Genomic DNA, 18310 nt, shown 5'->3' with positions numbered 1-18310 from the left:
TGTTGTACCCTAGCAACACCTATCTACAGAGACCTACTATTGTACCCTAGCAACACCTATCTACAAAGACCTGCTATTGTTCCCTAGCAACACCTATCTACAGAGACCTACTGTTGTACCCTAACAACATCTATCTACAGAGACCTACTATTGTACCCTAGCAACACCTATCTACCATGACCTGCTATTGTTTCCTAGCAACACCTATCTACAGAGACCTACTATTGTTCCCTAGCAACACCTATCTAAAGACCTACTATTGTTCCCTAGCAACACCTATCTAAAGACCTGCTATTGGTCCCTAGCAACACCTATCTACAGAGACCTGCTATTGTACCCTAGCAACACCTATCCACAGAGACCTGCTATTGTACCCTCACTACACCTATCTACAGATACCTACTATTGTACCCTAGCAACACTTATCTACAGATACCTGCTAATGTACCCTAGCAACACCTATCTACAGTGACCTGCTATTGTACCCTAACAACACCTATCTACAGATACCTGCTATTGTACCCTAGCAACACTTATCTACAGATACCTGCTATTGTACCCTAGCAACAACTATCTAAAGACGTGCTATTGTTCCCTAGCAACACCTATCTACAAAGACCTACTGTTGTATCCTAGCAACACCTATCTACAGAGACCTACTATTGTACCCTAGCAACACCTATCTACAAAGACCTACTGTTGTACCCTAGCAACACCTATCTACAGAGACCTACTTTGTTCCCTAGCAACAACTATAGACAGAGACCTACTATTGTACCCTAGCAACAACTATCTACAGTGACCTACTATTGTACCCTAGCTAAACCTATCTACAAAGACCTACTATTGTACCTTAACACCTTCTATCTACCAATAACTATTATTGTACCCTAACAACACCTATCTACAAAGACCTGCTTTTCACCCTAGCAACACCTGTCTATGAAGACCTACTATTGTACCTGAACACCTTCTATCTACCAAGAACTATTATTGTACTCTAGCAACACCTATCTACAAAGACCTACTGTTGTACCCTAGCAACACCTATCTACAAAGACCTGCTATTGTTCCCTAGCAACACCTATCTACAGAGACCTACTATTGTACCCTAGCAACACCTATCTACAAAGACCTACTGTTGTACCCTAGCAACACCTATCTACAGAGACCTACTTTGTTCCCTAGCAACAACTATAGACAGAGACCTACTATTGTACCCTAGCAACAACTATCTACAGTGACCTACTATTGTACCCTAGCTAAACCTATCTACAAAGACCTACTATTGTACCTTAACACCTTCTATCTACCAATAACTATTATTGTACCCTAACAACACCTATCTACAAAGACCTGCTTTTCACCCTAGCAACACCTGTCTATGAAGACCTACTATTGTACCTGAACACCTTCTATCTACCAAGAACTATTATTGTACTCTAGCAACACCTATCTACAAAGACCTACTGTTGTACCCTAGCAACACCTATCTACAAAGACCTGCTATTGTTCCCTAGCAACACCTATCTACAGAGACCTACTATTGTACCCTAGCAACGCTTATCTAAAGACCTACTATTGTACCCTAGCAACACCTATCTACAGAGACCTACTATTGTACCCTAGCAACACCAATCTGCAGAGACCTGCTATTGTACCCTAGCAACACCTATCTACAAAGACCTGCTATTGTACCGTAGCAACAATTATCTACAGAGACCTACTATTGTACCCTAGAAACACCTATCTACAAAGACCTACTATTGTACCTTAACACCTTCTATCTACCATGATCTATTATTGTAGCCTAGCAACACCTATCTACAGAGACCTACTGTGTCCTAGCAACACCCATCTACAGAGACCTACTGTGTCCTAGCAACACCCATCTACAGAGACCTGGTATTGTTTCTTAGCAACACCTCCATTATTTTCCCTACTAATCACACACCTTTCTAAAGAAGGGCTGTAGGCGTTGCAACTGCATTCATTAATGAAATAACTGTCTGTGTATTCCAGTAAGATGATTCAAATCTTCCCTATTATCATATACTGTCATTAAAGCCACAGCCTGGCTTTTCGATAGATTCAGCCGCAACATACCTTCTAAAGTCAATCTGAGGTACATGGCGTGTGAGCCCCAGCCGTCCATCTCATTGAGTAAGTCTCGGCTCTCTCTCTCTCTTCGCTTTTGTTTTGCCGGTGAAGGTTGTGTTTCAGATGGGTTTTGACTGTGGTGTTCTAGTGCTAGCTGGCTTAAAATATGTCAGTTGGGCTCTGGCTTGTTGCTTTGCCAACCGTGGTGGTTTCTGTGTGGATTTATCTGAACGTTTCTGTTCCTCCTGGTTGTCATGTAACGCTGGCTCCTCTCGGTTACTCCTTTTTCAACTCTGCCCTGGGTTACTATGGTTCCCCCCCCCCCTCCCTGTTTTTTCCCCCAGACCAAGTACTACTTCCCCTTGCCTTGATCTTCACTTCCTGAATAACATGGTCTCTCCTCTGATGTTCTTATTCCTGGCTGCTCATCATGCATCCTACGTAGACGTTATTACCTGCATCGTGGCTCACGTTGTAACTGGTCTGTCAACTATACTACTGGTAGAAACATTTACTCTCTCGGGTCACACTTGCGCCCTGCTCCCAATGTACCATCTCGTACTGTAAAACCATGACTGCCTACACCCTCTTCAGCCACTGTCCATAAACTCATCTGTCAGTCTCACAATACTAACTTTCCTCTCCTCAATACTTGATCAATGAACAACAAAGCCCCCTTGCTGAACAATCATCTGACAACTAGCTAGACTCACCCGTTGAACTAGCTAGACTCACCCGTTGAACTAGTTAGACTCACCCAATGAACTAGTTAGACTCACCCTATGAACTAGCTAGACTCACCCAATGAACTAGTTGACTCACCCAATGAACTAGCTAGACTCACCCAATGAACTAGCTAGACTCACCCAATGAACTAGCTAGACTCACCAGTTGAACTAGCTAAACTCACCCAATGAACTAGTTGACTCACCCAATGAACTAGCTAGACTCACCCTATGAACTAGCTAAACTCAACCAATGAACTAGCTAAACTCACCCAATGAACTAGCTAGACTCACCGTTGAACTAGCTAGACTCACCCAATGAACTAGTTGACTCACCCAATGAACTAGCTAGACTCACCCTATGAACTAGCTAAACTCAACCAATGAACTAGCTAAACTCACCCTATGAACTAGCTAGACTCACCCAATGAACTAGCTAGACTCACCCAATGAACTAGCTAGACTCACCCAATGAACTAGTTGACTCACCCAATGAACTAGTTGACTCACCTGAAGGTGTGTTTATAACTAGTGAGCTGTTCGTTCATAAGGTCTGTTTATAACTAGTGAGCTGTTCCTTCATAAGGTCTGTTTATAACTAGTGAGCTGTTCGTTCATAAGGTCTATTTTATCTTTAACTCTCATAAAGAAATAGCGTTATGTCTGTGTCCCAAACGGAACCCTAATCCCTAATACAGTGCCTCTCTGTAGGCCGTCACTCTGGTCAAACGTAGTGCACTACGGAAGAAAAGGTGCCATTTTGGCTACATAAATTCTGTCTGTCGATGTATCACAAGGAAAAGAGGAAGACTAAAAAGCGCTGGTGTCCTTGAGCTCGACCCTCAGATGTGTCTTTAAAATAAGACCTTGAGCTGCCTGCTGTTTCCTCCATAACAAGAGGTTTCAAGAGGGAGGAGAGGGGTGAGGAAGGGGAGTCACGCCCTCACCCATACGGTGCTGAGACAAACCAACAACAGGATGACAACAAATCAAATTAACGTTTATTTGTCACGTGCGCCCGAATACAACAGTTGTAGACCTTACAGTGATATGCTTACTTACAGGCTCTAACCAACAGTTTAAAAAATGGTATTAGGTGGACAATAGGTAAGTAAGTCCTGATCTCAATCCTATAGAACATTTGTGGGCAGAACTGAAAAAATGTGTGCGAGCAAGGAGGCCTACAAACCTGACTCAGTTACGCCAGCTCTGTCAGGAGGAATGGGCCAAAATTCACCCAACTTATTGTGGGAAGCTTGTGGAAGGCTACCCGAAACGTTTGACCCAAGTTAAACAATTTTAAAGGCCATGCTACCAAATACTAATTGAGTGTATGAAAACTTCTGACCCACTGGGAATGTGATGAAAGAAATAAAAGCTGAAATAAATCATTCTCTCTACTATTATTCTGACATTTCACATTCTTAAAATAAAGTGGTGATCTTAACTGACCTAAGACAGGGAATATTTACTAGGATTTAATGTCAGGAATTGTGGAAAAACTGAGTTTAAATGTATTTGGCTAAGATGTATGTAAACTTCCGACATCAACTGTAGTCTTGGTTTGGCATATTTAGTCTATATCTGGACTAAACACATATCCTTTTACTGTAGAGAAGAGCACAGAGCACCTGTTTAGTGAATGTTATGTGGTATTATTGGAGAGGTCATGAACATGAATGGTCTGACATATTTAGTTTAGAGTGACCCTGGGGAATCACAGCTGATGTAGAAGCAGAAGTAGTGTTTCTTGTTTCTCTCCCAGTCCAGCCCTAACAGTAACCCAGTCTAACCCAGTCCAGCCCTAACAGTAACCCAGTCTAACCCAGTCCAGCCCTAACAGTAACCCAGTCTAACCCAGTCCAGCCCTAACAGTAACCCAGTCTAACACAGTCTAGCCCTAACAGTAACCCAGTCCAGACCTAACAGTAACCCAGTCTAACCCAGTCCAGCCCTAACAGTAACCCAGTCTAACCCACTCTAGCCCTAACAGTAACCCAGTCTAACACAGTAAAGCCCTAACAGTAACCCAGTCCAGCCCTAACAGTAACCCAGTCTAACCCAGTCTAGCCCTAACAGTAACCCAGTCCAGTCCTAACAGTAACCCAGTCTAACCCAGTCCAGTCCTAACAGTAACCCAGTCTAACCCAGTCCAGCCCTAACAGTAACCCAGTGCAACCCAGTCCAGCCCTAACAGTAACCCAGTCTAACCCAGTCCAGCCCTAACAGTAACCCAGTCTAACACAGTCTAGCCCTAACAGTAACCCAGTCTAACCCAGTCCAGCCCTAACAGTAACCCAGTCCAGACCTAACAGTAACCCAGTCTAACCCAGTCTAGCCCTAACAGTAACCCAGTCTAACCCAGTCCAGCCCTAACAGTAACCCAGTCCAGTCCTAACAGTAACCCAGTCTAACCCAGTCCAGCCCTAACAGTAACCCAGTCTAACCCAGTCCAGCCCTAACAGTAACCCAGTCTAACCCAGTCCAGCCCTAACAGTAACCCAGTCCAGCCCTAACAGTAACCCAGTCCAGTCCTAACAGTAACCCAGTCTAACCCAGTCTAGCCCTAACAGTAACCCAGTCCAGTCCTAACAGTAACCCAGTCTAACCCAGTCTAGCCCTAACAGTAACCCAGTCCAGACCTAACAGTAACCCAGTCTAACCCAGTCCAGCCCTAACAGTAACCCAGTCTAACCCAGTCCAGCACTAACAGTAACCCAGTCTAACCCAGTCCAGCCCTAACAGTAACCCAGTCTAACCCAGTCCAGCCCTAACAGTAACCCAGTCTAACCCAGTCCAGCCCTAACAGTAACCCAGTCCAGCCCTAACAGTAACCCAGTCTAACCCGGTCCAGCCCTAACCCAGTCCAGCCCTAACAGTAACCCAGTCTAACCCAGTCCAGCCCTAACAGTAACCCAGTCTAACCCAGTCCAGCACTAACAGTAACCCAGTCTAACCCAGTCCAGCACTAACAGTAACCCAGTCTAACCCAGTCTAGCCCTAACAGTAACCCAGTCTAACCCAGTCTAGCCCTAACAGTAACCCAGTCCAGTCCTAACAGTAACCCAGTCCAGGCCAGTCCAGCCCTAACAGTAACCCAGTCTAGCCCTAACAGTAACCCAGTCTAACCCAGTCTAGCCTTAACAGTAACCCAGTCTAACCCAGTCCAGCCCTAACAGTAACCCAGTCCAGCCCTAACAGTAACCCAGTCTAACCCAGTCTAGCCCTAACAGTAACCCAGTGCAACCCAGTCCAGCCCTAACAGTAACCCAGCTTAACCGCCAGCCCTCGCCCAGCCGCCCTAAGCCCAGTCAACCCGGCCAGCCCTCCCAGCCGCCCTAACAGACCCGTCAACCCAGTCCGCCCTAACGCCCGCCCCCCGCCCTCGCCCAGCCCCTAACGCCCAGTCCGCAGCCGCCCTAACAGTAACCCAGTCTAACCCGGCCAGCCTCCAGCGCCTAACAGTAACCCAGTCTAACCCAGTCCGCCCTCGCCCAGCCCCTCCAGCCCATAGTAACCCAGTCAAATCAAATCAAATGTATTTATATAGCCCTTCTTACATCAGCTGATATCTCAAAGTGCTGTACAGAAACCCAGCCTAAAACCCCAAAGAGCAAGCAATGCAGGTGTAGAAGCACGGTGGCTAGGAAAAACTCCCTAGAAAGGCCAAAACCTAGGAAGAAACCTAGAGAGGAACCAGGCTATGAGGGGTGGCCAGTCCTCTTCTGGCTGTGCCAGGTGGAGATTATAACAGCACATGGCTTAGATGTTCAAATGTTCATAAATGACCAGCATGGTCAAATAATAATAATCATAGTAGTTGTCGAGGGTGCAACAAGTCAGTAACACAAGAGTAAGTGTCAGTTGGCTTTTTCATAGCCGATCCTTGAGAGTATCTCTACCGCTCCTGCTGTCTCTCGAGAGTTGAAAACAGCAGGTCTGGGACAGGTAGCACATCCGGTGAATAGGTCAGGGTTCCAGCAGGTCTGGGACAGGTAGCACGTCCGGCGAACAGGTCAGGGTTCCATAGCTGCAGGCAGAACAGTTGGAACTGGAGCAGCAGCACGGCCAGGTGAAGTGGGGACAGCAAGGAGTCATCAAGCCAGGTAGTCCTGAGGCATGGTCCTAGGGCTCAGGTCCTCCGAGAGAGAGAAAGAAAGAAAGAGAAAGAGAGAATTAGAGAGAGCATATTTAAATTCACACAGGACACCGGAAAAGACAAGAGAAATACTCCAGATGTGACAGACTGAACCTAGCCCCCCGACACATAAACTACTGCAGCATAAATACTGGAAGCTGAGACAGGAGGGGTCAGGAGACACTGTGGCCCCATCCGATGAAACCCCTGGACAGGGCCAAACAGGTAGGATATAACCCCACCCACTTTGCCAAAGCACAGCCTCCACACCACTGGAGGGATATCTCCAACCACCAACATACCATCCCGGGACAGGGCCGAGTATAGCCCACAAAGATCTCTGCCACGGCACAGCCCAAGGGGGGGGCGCCAACCCAGACAGGAAGACCACGTCAGTGACTCAACCCACTCAAGTGATGCACCCCTCCCAGGGATGGCATGGAAGAACACCAGTAAGCCAGTGACTCAGCCCCCGTAATAGGGGCAGAGGCAGAGAATCCCAGTGGAAAGAGGGGAAACCGGCCAGGCAGAGACAGCAAGGGCGGTTCGTTGCTCCAGCCTTTCCGTTGACCTTCACACCCCTGGGCCAGACTACACTTAATAATAGGACCTACTGAAGAGATGTGTCTTCAGTAAAGACTTAAAGGTTGAGACTGAGCCTGCGTCTCTCACATGGGTAGGCAGACTTTTCCATAAAAATGGAGCTCTATAGGAGAAAGCCCAGGGCTGGACTGGCCCAGTCCAGGCCAGTCTAGCCCTAACAGTAACCCAGTCTAACCCAGTCCAGCCCTAACAGTAACCCAGTCCAGCCCTAACAGTAACCCAGTCTAGCCCTAACAGTAACCCAGTCTAACCCAGTCCAGCCCTAACAGTAACCCAGTCCAGCCCTAACAGTAACCCAGTCCAGCCCTAACAGTAACCCAGTCTAACCCTAACAATAACCCAGTCTAACCCAGTCCTGCCCTAACAGTAACCCAGTCTAACCCGGTCCAGCCCTAACAGTATCCCAGTCTAACCCTAACAGTAACCCAGTCTAACCCAGTCCAGCCCTAACAGTAACCCAGTCCAGCCCTAACAGTAACCCAGTCTAACCCTAACAGTAACCCAGTCTAATCCAGTCCAGCCCCAACAGTAACCCAGTCTAACCCAGTCTAGCCCTAACAGTAACCCAGTCTAGCCCTAACAGTAACCCAGTCCGGTCCTAACAGTAACCCAGTCTAACCCAGTCCAGCCCTAACAGTAACCCAGTCTAACCCAGTCCAGCCCTAACAGTAACCCAGTCTAACCCAGTCTAGCCCTAACAGTAACCCAGCCTAACCCAATCCAGCCCCAACAGTAACCCAGCCTAACCCAGTCCAGCCCTAACAGTAACCCAGCCTAGCCCTAACAGTAACCCAGTCTAACCCGGTCCAGCCCTAACAGTAATCCAGCCTAGCCCTAACAGTAACCCAGTCTAACCCAGTCTAGCCCCAACAGTAACCCAGCCTAACCCAGTCCAGCCCCAACAGTAACCCAGCCTAACCCAGTCCAGCCCTAACAGTAACCCAGTCCAGCCCTAACAGTAACCCAGCCTAACCCAGTTTAGCCCTAACAGTAACCCAGTCCAGCCCTAACAGTAACCCAGTCTAACCCTAACAGTAACCCAGTCTAACCCAGTCCAGCCCTAACAGTAACCCAGTCTAACCCAGTCCAGCCCTAACAGTAACCCAGCCTAACCCAGTCCAGCCCTAACAGTAACCCAGTCTAACCCAGTCCAGCCCTAACAGTAACCCAGTCTAACCCTAACAGTAACCCAGTCTAACCCAGTCTAGCCCTAACAGTAACCCAGTCTAACCCAGTCCAGCCCTAACAGTATCCCAGTCTAACCCAGTCTAACCCAGTCTAGCCCTAACAGTAACCCAGTCTAGCCCTAACAGTAACCCAGTCTAGCCCTAACAGTAACCCAGTCTAGCCCTAACAGTAACCCAGTCTAACCCAGTCCAGCCCTAACAGTAACCCAGTCTAACCCAGTCCAGCCCTAACAGTAACCCAGCCTAACCCAGTCCAGCCCTAACAGTAACCCAGTCTAACCCAGTCCAGTCCCAACAGTAACCCAGTCTAACCCTAACAGTAACCCAGTCTAACCCAGTCTAGCCCTAACAGTAACCCAGTCTAACCCAGTCCAGCCCTAACAGTATCCCAGTCTAACCCAGTCTAACCCGGTCTAACCCGGTCCAGCCCTAACAGTAACCCAGTCTAGCCCTAACAGTAACCCAGTCTAACCCAGTCTAGCCCCAACAGTAACCCAGTATTACGTTCTCCCCTCGGGTGTAGCTCGTCTGAGGAGGAGACGTAAATGCCTGGGCCTAAACACACCAGGTAATACAGATGAAAAGGGAAGAAATGTGGGGTGCAATGAGCGATAAATAAATCAGACCACAACCAGAACTCAATTTTAACCCTCAGGGGATGTTTAGTGAATTAGTTAAATAAACAATATAACACACCCATAAATAATTAATAAGAAACAAAACAACCACAACAAGGGAAGGTAAGAGAAGGGAAATGTTTGGGTTCGGGGTCCAAGTAATGAAAATAAACAAAAGGTCCCTCCTCTTCTACACACCTAATCCTTCCTAACACATTCTAAACCCTAACCCACTGTCCTACCTGGTTCCAAGAAAAATACAAGGGTGACACCCGCCCGGCTAACCTAGTGTATAAAACAATGGGTTATCTACGTGAGAATGTACACCCATGGGCAGATCTACCTTTTCCCTTCTCCAGGACCTAGGTAGGGTGGAGCGCCTCAGGAGGACAGGCTGAAACACAAGGAAATTAACACAAATAATCAAACAAAAAACAAGTGTCCTCTCTCTCTCTCTCTCCCCCTCCTCCCTTCTCTTCTCACACGGCAAACAGATATCCTCTCTGTAATCAGCTACAGCCACGCCCACCATCGTTAGCCGCAACTCGGTACACCTGTAATGCCCAAGACAAACACACTAGCAGGGGAAAAATGGGGAACAAGAAAAACGTAACACGTAACACCCAGCCTAACCCAGTCTAGCCCCAACAGTAACCCAGCCTTACCCAGTCCAGCCCTAACAGTAACCCAGTCCAGCCCTAACAGTAACCCAGCCTAACCCAGTTTAGCCCTAACAGTAACCCAGTCCAGCCCTAACAGTAACCCAGTCTAACCCTAACAGTAACCCAGTCTAACCCAGTCCAGCCCTAACAGTAACCCAGTCTAACCCAGTCCAGCCCTAACAGTAACCCAGCCTAACCCAGTCCAGCCCTAACAGTAACCCAGTCTAACCCTAACAGTAACCCAGTCTAACCCAGTCTAGCCCTAACAGTAACCCAGTCTAACCCAGTCCAGCCCTAACAGTATCCCAGTCTAACCCAGTCTAACCCAGTCTAACCCGGTCCAGCCCTAACAGTAACCCAGTCTAGCCCTAACAGTAACCCAGTCTAACCCAGTCTAGCCCTAACAGTAACCCAGTCTAACCCGGTCCAGCCCTAACCCAGTCTAACCCAGTCTAGCCCTAACAGTAACCCAGTCTAGCCCCAACAGTAACCCAGTCAGGGACAGGTTGAAAATGTCAGTGAAGACACTTGCCAGTTGGTCAGCGCATGCTCAGAGTACACGTCCTGGTAATCCGTCTGGCCCTGCGGCCTTGTGAATGTTGACCTGTTTAAAGGTCTTACTCACATCGGCTACAGATAGCGTGATCACACAGTTGTCCGGAACAGCTGGTGCTCTCATTCATGTTTGAGTGTTACTTGCCTTGAAGCGAGCATAGAAGTGATTTAGCTTGTCTGGCAGGTTTGTGTCACTGGGCAGCTCACGGCTGTGCTTCCCTTTGTAGTCTGTAATAGTTTGCAAGCCCTGCCACATCCGACGAGCGTCGGAGCCGGTGTAGTACGATTCGAACTTAGTCTTGTATTGACACTTTGCCTGTTTGATGGTTCGTCGGAGGGCATAGTGAGATTTCTTATAAGCTTCCGGGTTAGAGTCCCACTCCTTGAGAGCGGCAGCTCTACCCTTTAGCTCAGTGCGAATGTTGCCTGTAATCCATGGCTTCTGGTTGGGGTATGTCCGTACAGCCACTGTGGGGATGACATCATCAATGCACTTATTGATGAAGCCAATGACTGATGTGGTGTACTCCTCAATGCCATAGGATGAATCCCGGAACATATTCCAGTCTGCGCTAGTAAAACAGTCCTGTAGCTTAGCATCTGCTTCATCTGACCACTTTCTTATTGACAAGGTCACTGGTGCCTCGTGCTTTAGTTTTTTTCTTGTAAGCAGGAATCAGGAGGACAGAATTATGGTCAGATTTGCCAAATGGAGGGTGAGGGAGAGCCTTGTACGTGTCTCTGTGTGTGGAGTAAAGGTGGTCTAGAGTATTTTCCCCTCTGGTTGCACATTTAACATGCTGATAGAAATTAGGTCAAACGGATTTAAGTTTCCCTGCATTAAAGTCCTCCGGCCACTAGGAGCGCCGCCTCTGGGTGAGCGTTTTCCTGTTTGCTTATGGCGGAATACAGCTCATTGAGTGCCAGCATCGGTCTGCTGTGGTATATAGACAGCTATGAAAAATAAACTATTTTTGTAAATATCTTGGTAAATAGTGTGGTCCACAGCTTATCATGAGATACTCTACCTCAGGTGAGCAAAACCTTGAGACTTCCTTAGATTGTTTACAAATATACATAGGCACATTTTGATTTGATCAGTGATATATTTAACACCTGCTGTTTGCAACAAGCTTTTATCCAAATCATACACGCATACAATTTTATGAATGGGCGGTCCTGGGAATGAAACCCACTACGCTGGCATTACAAGGTCCCCGCTGTACCAGCTGAACTACAGAGGACCACTAAATTGTAATGTAAATTATCTTTATGGAAACGACATTGATATGCCCACAGGAAACAGATGTGAAGTTTTAACTAAACGTCTTTGTGGTGACTACTAGTTGTATTAAGTGCTCCCAATTGAGTTAGATCTCATTTAAGATTTAAAAGACTGGTTTCTGGAATCTCATTGAATACATTTCCAATTGTCTCCCATGACGTGTGTTTTTCTCTCTTCGGTCTGTGTGTTCATTAAGAAAAGGCCCCTGTGAAGGCTGCCTTCACGTTAAGTTTCCTATTTAAAAAATAAATTTAAAAAAACTGTAGAAAAAGGTTGTCAAGGCAAGACTAGTTGGCGTGGCAACAAGCTGGAATGATCGCAAACTGACACCCAGGCTAAGGTAAATGAAAGACATCACAACGGTCTTTATTTTCTGTAATAAATCATACATTGTTAAACAACCATTTATTTAAATATTAAAGACAAAACATCTCTGATTAATCGAAAAAAGCTAAGCAGAGATCACTCAATTAGGTAAAAAAAGCTCTTTCACCTGTTCTCATCATTACTCTTCAATACATTTTAAAACATTTTTTATTTTATTTACATTTTCCTCAGTGGAATACTTTCGAATAAAGACATTTAGTTAAAAAGTATGAACAGTATCACAAAGTTGTTCATCATACAGTCAAAAAAACATGACTGATTCCCATTGAAGTAATTCATATCCATGATTTCAAGATGTAAACAGTGCAATAAATATGTAAACAGTACATGAAAGGGGCATCCCAGGAGTGGTATGTAGTACTGATCAGTGTACAGTATAGGAATTAGTGATGAATTAATACTGCTATCCATCACTCATAGGTCCACACCTCATCTCACCTGAGTCATATTCACTAGGCACCGAACAGAAGAAATGGACTGAAACAGGGAGGGACTAACTGAAGGGCTGAAACAGGGAGGGACTACCTGAAGGGCTGAAACAGGGAGGGACTTCCTGAATGGACTGAAACAGGGAGGGACTACCTGAATGGGCTGAAACAGGGAGGGACTACCTGAAGGGCTGAAACAGGGAGGGACTTCCTGAATGGACTGAAACAGGGAGGGACTACCTGAATGGGCTGAAACAGGGAGGGACTTCCTGAAGAGCTGAAACAGGGAGGGACTACCTGAAGGGCTGAAACAGGGAGGGACTACCTGAAGGGCTGAAACAGGGAGGGACTACCTGAATGGACTGAAACAGGGAGGGACTACCTGAAGGGCTGAAACAGGGAGGGACTTCCTGAAGGGCTGAAACAGGGAGGGACTTCCTGAAGGGCTGAAACAGGGAGGGACTACCTGAATGGACTGAAACAGGGAGGGACTACCTGAATGGGCTGAAACAGGGAGGGACTACCTGAAGGGCTGAAACAGGGAGGGACTACCTGAAGGGCTGAAACAGGGAGGGACTTCCTGAATGGACTGAAACAGGGAGGGACTACCTGAATGGGCTGAAACAGGGAGGGACTACCTGAAGGGCTGAAACAGGGAGGGACTTCCTGAATGGACTGAAACAGGGAGGGACTACCTGAATGGGCTGAAACAGGGAGGGACTTCCTGAAGAGCTGAAACAGGGAGGGACTACCTGAAGGGCTGAAACAGGGAGGGACTACCTGAAGGGCTGAAACAGGGAGGGACTACCTGAATGGACTGAAACAGGGAGGGACTACCTGAAGGGCTGAAACAGGGAGGGACTTCCTGAAGGGCTGAAACAGGGAGGGACTACCTGAATGGCTGAAACAGGGAGGGACTACCTGAATGGGCTGAAACAGGGAGGGACTACCTGAATGGGCTGAAACAGGGAGGGACTACCTGAACATTTCCCATAAGAAACACTTGTTTTCAGTTGTAAAACGTTTCACTACTGTGTGCACTAATGAATATGACCCTCGTGATCAGGAAGGAGTAAAGTTCAGAACTGCACTGCACAGTAAATTCTATGCAACTATTCAGTATTCAGCCTACATTACACAACGAATGACTGACAAAACTGATAATCTGACAATAGTCGTAATAAAAAGGGTCTTCCTGAATGAAAAACACACACACACACACACACACGCACACGTACACACACGTGCACGTAATGTTGATATGTACTTATCTTTGCCTTTACACTTACTAGTATAGATTTTGCAGACAGCTGGGTGTTTGAAGGTTTCTCTTGTACAGTGATTGTGCCAGTTGATTTATCTACTGTAGTTGAAAGAACTGATTGATTGTAAGCCGCTCTGGAAAGGAGTTAATGCTGAAGGACTCCATTGTAATGGAAATTATCTTTATGGAAATCACATGAACATCCCCACAGAAAAAACAGTTCAAGGGAAGTTTGGTGACTCGTTTCAGTTGGATTAAAGTGCTGTCATTTAGTCATTCATATGTAATACATAAGATGAAATGCAATCTGGGTGTATTGTGGCAGTGTGTATTGTAATTGAGCGTGTATTATGGCAGTGTGTATTGTGGCATGTGGCAGTGTGTATTGTAATTGTGTGTATTGTGGCAGTGTGTATTGTGGCAGTGTGTATTGTGGCAGTGTGTATTGTTATTACGTGTATTGTGGCAGTGTGTATTGTGGCAGTGTGTATTGTGGCAGTGTGTATTGTGTGTATTGTGGCAGTGTGTATTGTGGCAGTGTGTATTGTGGCAGTGTGTATTGTGGCAGTGTGTATAGTGGCAGTGTGTATTGTGGCAGTGTGTATTGTGTGTATTGTGTGTATTGTGGCAGTGTGTATTGTGGCAGTGTGTATTGTGGCAGTGTGCATTGTGGCAGTGTGTATTGTGTGTATTGTGGCAGTGTGTATTGTGTGTATTGTGGCAGTGTGTATTGTGGCAGTGTGTATTGTGGCAGTGTGTATTGTGGCAGTGTGTATTGTGGCAGTGTGTATTGTGTGTATTGTGGCAGTGTGTATTGTGTGTATTGTGGCAGTGTGTATTGTGGCAGTGTGTATTGTGTGTATTGTGGCAGTGTGTATTGTGGCAGTGTGTATTGTGTGTATTGTGGCAGTGTGTATTGTGGCAGTGTGTATTGTGGCAGTGTGTATAGTGGCAGTGTGTATTGTGGCAGTGTGTATTGTGGCAGTGTATATTGTGGCAGTGTGTATTGTGGCAGTGTGTATTGTGGCAGTGTGTATAGTGGCAGTGTGTATAGTGGCAGTGTGTATTGTGGCAGTGTGTATTGTGTGTATTGTGGCAGTGTGTATTGTGGCAGTGTGTATTGTGGCAGTGTGCATTGTGGCAGTGTGTATTGTGTGTATTGTGGCAGTGTGTATTGTGGCAGTGTGTAGTGTGTGTATTGTGGCAGTGTGTATTGTGGCAGTGTGTATTGTGGCAGTGTGTATTGTGGCAGTGTGTATTGTGGCAGTGTGTATTGTGTGTATTGTGGCAGTGTGTATTGTGGGGCAGTGTGTATTGTGTGTATTGTGGCAGTGTGTATTGTGGCAGTGTGTATTGTGGCAGTGTGTATTGTGTGTAGTGTGGCATTGTGTGTATTGTGGCAGTGTGTATTGTGGGCAGTGTGTATTGTGTGTATTGTGGCAGTGTGTATTGTGGCAGTGTGTATTGTGTGTATTGTGGCAGTGTGTATTGTGGCAGTGTGTATTGTGGCAGTGTGTATTGTGGCAGTGTGTATTGTGGCAGTGTGTATTGTGGCAGTGTGTATTGTGGCAGTGTGTATTGTGGCAGTGTGTATTGTGGCAGTGTGTATTGTGGCAGTGTGTATTGTGGCAGTGTGTATTGTGGCAGTGTGTATTGTGGCAGTGTGTATAGTGGCAGTGTGTATAGTGGCAGTGTGTATTGTGGCAGTGTGTATTGTGGCAGTGTGTATAGTGGCAGTGTGTATTGTGGCAGTGTGTATAGTGGCAGTGTGTATAGTGGCAGTGTGTATTGTGGCAGTGTGTATTGTGGCAGTGTGTATTGTGGCAGTGTGTATTGTGGCAGTGTGTATTGTGGCAGCGTGTATTGTGGCAGCGTGTATTGTGGCAGCGTGTATTGTGGCAGTGTGTATTGTGGCAGTGTGTATTGTGGCAGCGTGTATTGTAATTGCGTGTAATTTAGCAGACGCTCTTATCCAGAGCGACTTACAGTAGTGAATGCATACATTTCATACATTTCTTTTGTACTGGCCCCCCGTGGGAATCGAACCCACAACCCTGGCGTTGCAAACACCATGCTCTACCAACTGAGCCACACATACAGTGTGGACAAACTGTTGTAGTTTACAGACAGACTACTGTAGTGGACAGACAGACTACTGTAGTGGACAGACAGATTAGTGTAGTGGACAGACAGACTACTGTAGTGTACAGACAGATTAGTGTAGTGGACAGACAGATTAGTGTAGTGGACAGACAGACTACTGTAGTGGACAGACAGACTACTGTAGTGGACAGACAGACTACTGTAGTGGACAGACAGACTACTGTAGTGGACAGACAGTGCTTTATTAGGACCCCTTGACTTTTCCCACATTTTGTTACATTACAGCGTTATTGTAAAATGTATTAAATCATTTTTTCCCCTCATCAATCTACACACAATACCTCGTAATGACAAAAGTGAAAACAGGTTTTTAGAAATGTTTGCAAATGTATAGAAAATAAGAAAACAAAAAGCACCTTATTTACATAAGTATTCAGACCCCTTGCTGAGAAAATTGAGCTCAGGTTTATCCTGTTTCCATTGAAAGCATTTCAATGTAAGGTCTACTACACCTGTTGTATTCAGTGCATGTGACAAATACCATTTTATTTTATTTTGATCATCCTTTGAGATGTCTCTACAACTTGATTGGAGTCCACCTGTGGTAAATTCAATTGATTGGACATGATTTGGAAAGGCACACACCTGTCTATATAAGGTCCCACAGTTCACAGTGCATGTCAGAGCAACAACCAAGCCATGAGGTGGAAGGAATTGTCCATAGAGCTCCGGGACAGGATTGTGTCGAGGCACAGATCTGGGGAAGGGTACCAAAACATTTCTGCAGCATTGAAGGTCCCCAAGAACACAGTGGCCTCCATCATTCTTAAATGGAAGAAGTTTGGAACCACCAAGACTCTTCCTAGAGCTGGCTGCCCAGCCAAACGGCGCAATCGAGAGAGAGAAGGACCTTGGTCAGGGAGGTGACTAAGAACCTGATGGTCACTCTGACAGAGCTCCAGAGTTCCTCTGTGGAGATGGGAGAACCTTCCAGAAGAACAACCATCTCCTCAGCACTCCACCAATCAGGCCTTTACGGTAAAGTGGCCAGATGGAAGCCACTCCTCAGTAAAAGGCACATGACAGCCCGCTTGGAGTTTCCCAAAAGGCACCTAAAGACTCTCAGACCATCAGAAACAAGATTCTCTGGTCTGATGAAACCAAGATTGAAGTCTTTGGCCTGAATGCCAAGCGTCATGTCTGGAGGAAACCTGGCACCATCCCTACGGTGAACCATGGAGGTGGCAGAATCATGCTGTGGGGATGTTTTTCAGCGGCAGGTACTGGGAGACTAGTCAGGATCAAGGCAAAGATGAACAGAGCAAAGTACAGAGAGATCCTTTATGAAAACCTGCTCCAGAGCGCTCAGGATCTCAGACTGGGGGGAAGGTTCACCTTCTAACAGGACAACAACCCTAAGCACACAGCCAAGACAATGCAGGAGTGGCTTCAGGACAAGTCTCTGAATGTCCTTGAGTGGCCCAGCCAAAGCCCAGACTTGAACCCGATCGAACATCTCTGGAGAGATCTGAAAATAACTGTACAGCGACGTTCCCCTCCAACCTGACAGAGCTTGAGAGGATCTGCAGAGAAGAATGGGAGAAACTCCCCAAATACAGATGTGCCAAGCTTGTAGCATCATACCCAAGAAGACTCGATGATATAATCGCTGCCAAAGGTGCTTCAACAAAGTACTGAGTAAAAGGGTCTGAATACTTATCAAAAATGTCTAAAAAACAGTTTTTGCTTTGTCATTATGGGGTATTGTGTTTAGATTGATGGGGGGGGGGGGGGGGGGGGGGCGATTTAATCAATTTTAGAACAAAGCTTTAACGTAACAAAATGTGGAATATGTCAAATGGGTCTGAATAGTTTCCCAAGGCACCGTAGACCACTGTAATGGACATCCTGTAGACAAGTGGACATAAAGCTAGGTAGGCAGATCGCTAGGTAACATCAGTGGTCCATAGACATCTGCTCTAGTTCATCCATCCAGTCACAGGGACAGTCCTCTTCAAAGTCTCTGAGAATAGGACATGGGGATTGTTAGAAAACAGGGCCACTGTATGTATCAAGCTCCTCGTGGACCCCCCCCCCCCCCCCCTCCAATGTCCATGTAATCTTATTCATTATTATTTAAAAGGACACAACTGATCCTAAAAATCAGCACTCTTACTCTGATACATACATGCTCAGATGAAAGAATAAAAAGGGGAATATAAACAGAATGGATGGGTATGGACTGGTCAATATAAT

The 18310-nt window shown here is 46.3% G+C and overlaps 1 protein-coding gene across 2 annotated transcripts in view; it reads right to left on the bottom strand.

The window, feature by feature from the left end:
- Positions 1 to 16279: 16279 nt before the first annotated feature.
- Positions 16280 to 18310, bottom strand: part of nek3 (NIMA related kinase 3) — a 28439-nt gene continuing 26408 nt past the window's right edge. For both annotated transcript variants that reach the window (XM_045704122.2, XM_045704123.2), the window contains exon 14: positions 16280 to 18077. In XM_045704122.2, coding sequence (XP_045560078.2) covers positions 18011 to 18077 — 67 coding nt within the window. In that variant the 3' untranslated portion in view covers positions 16280 to 18010. The remainder of the gene's footprint in view (positions 18078 to 18310) is intronic.

Source organism: Salmo salar, chromosome 20 (genome assembly GCF_965601325.2).
Source record: "Salmo salar chromosome 20, fSalSal1, whole genome shotgun sequence".
Lineage (NCBI taxonomy): Eukaryota > Metazoa > Chordata > Actinopteri > Salmoniformes > Salmonidae > Salmo > Salmo salar.
This window is presented reverse-complemented; position numbering and strand designations above follow the sequence as displayed.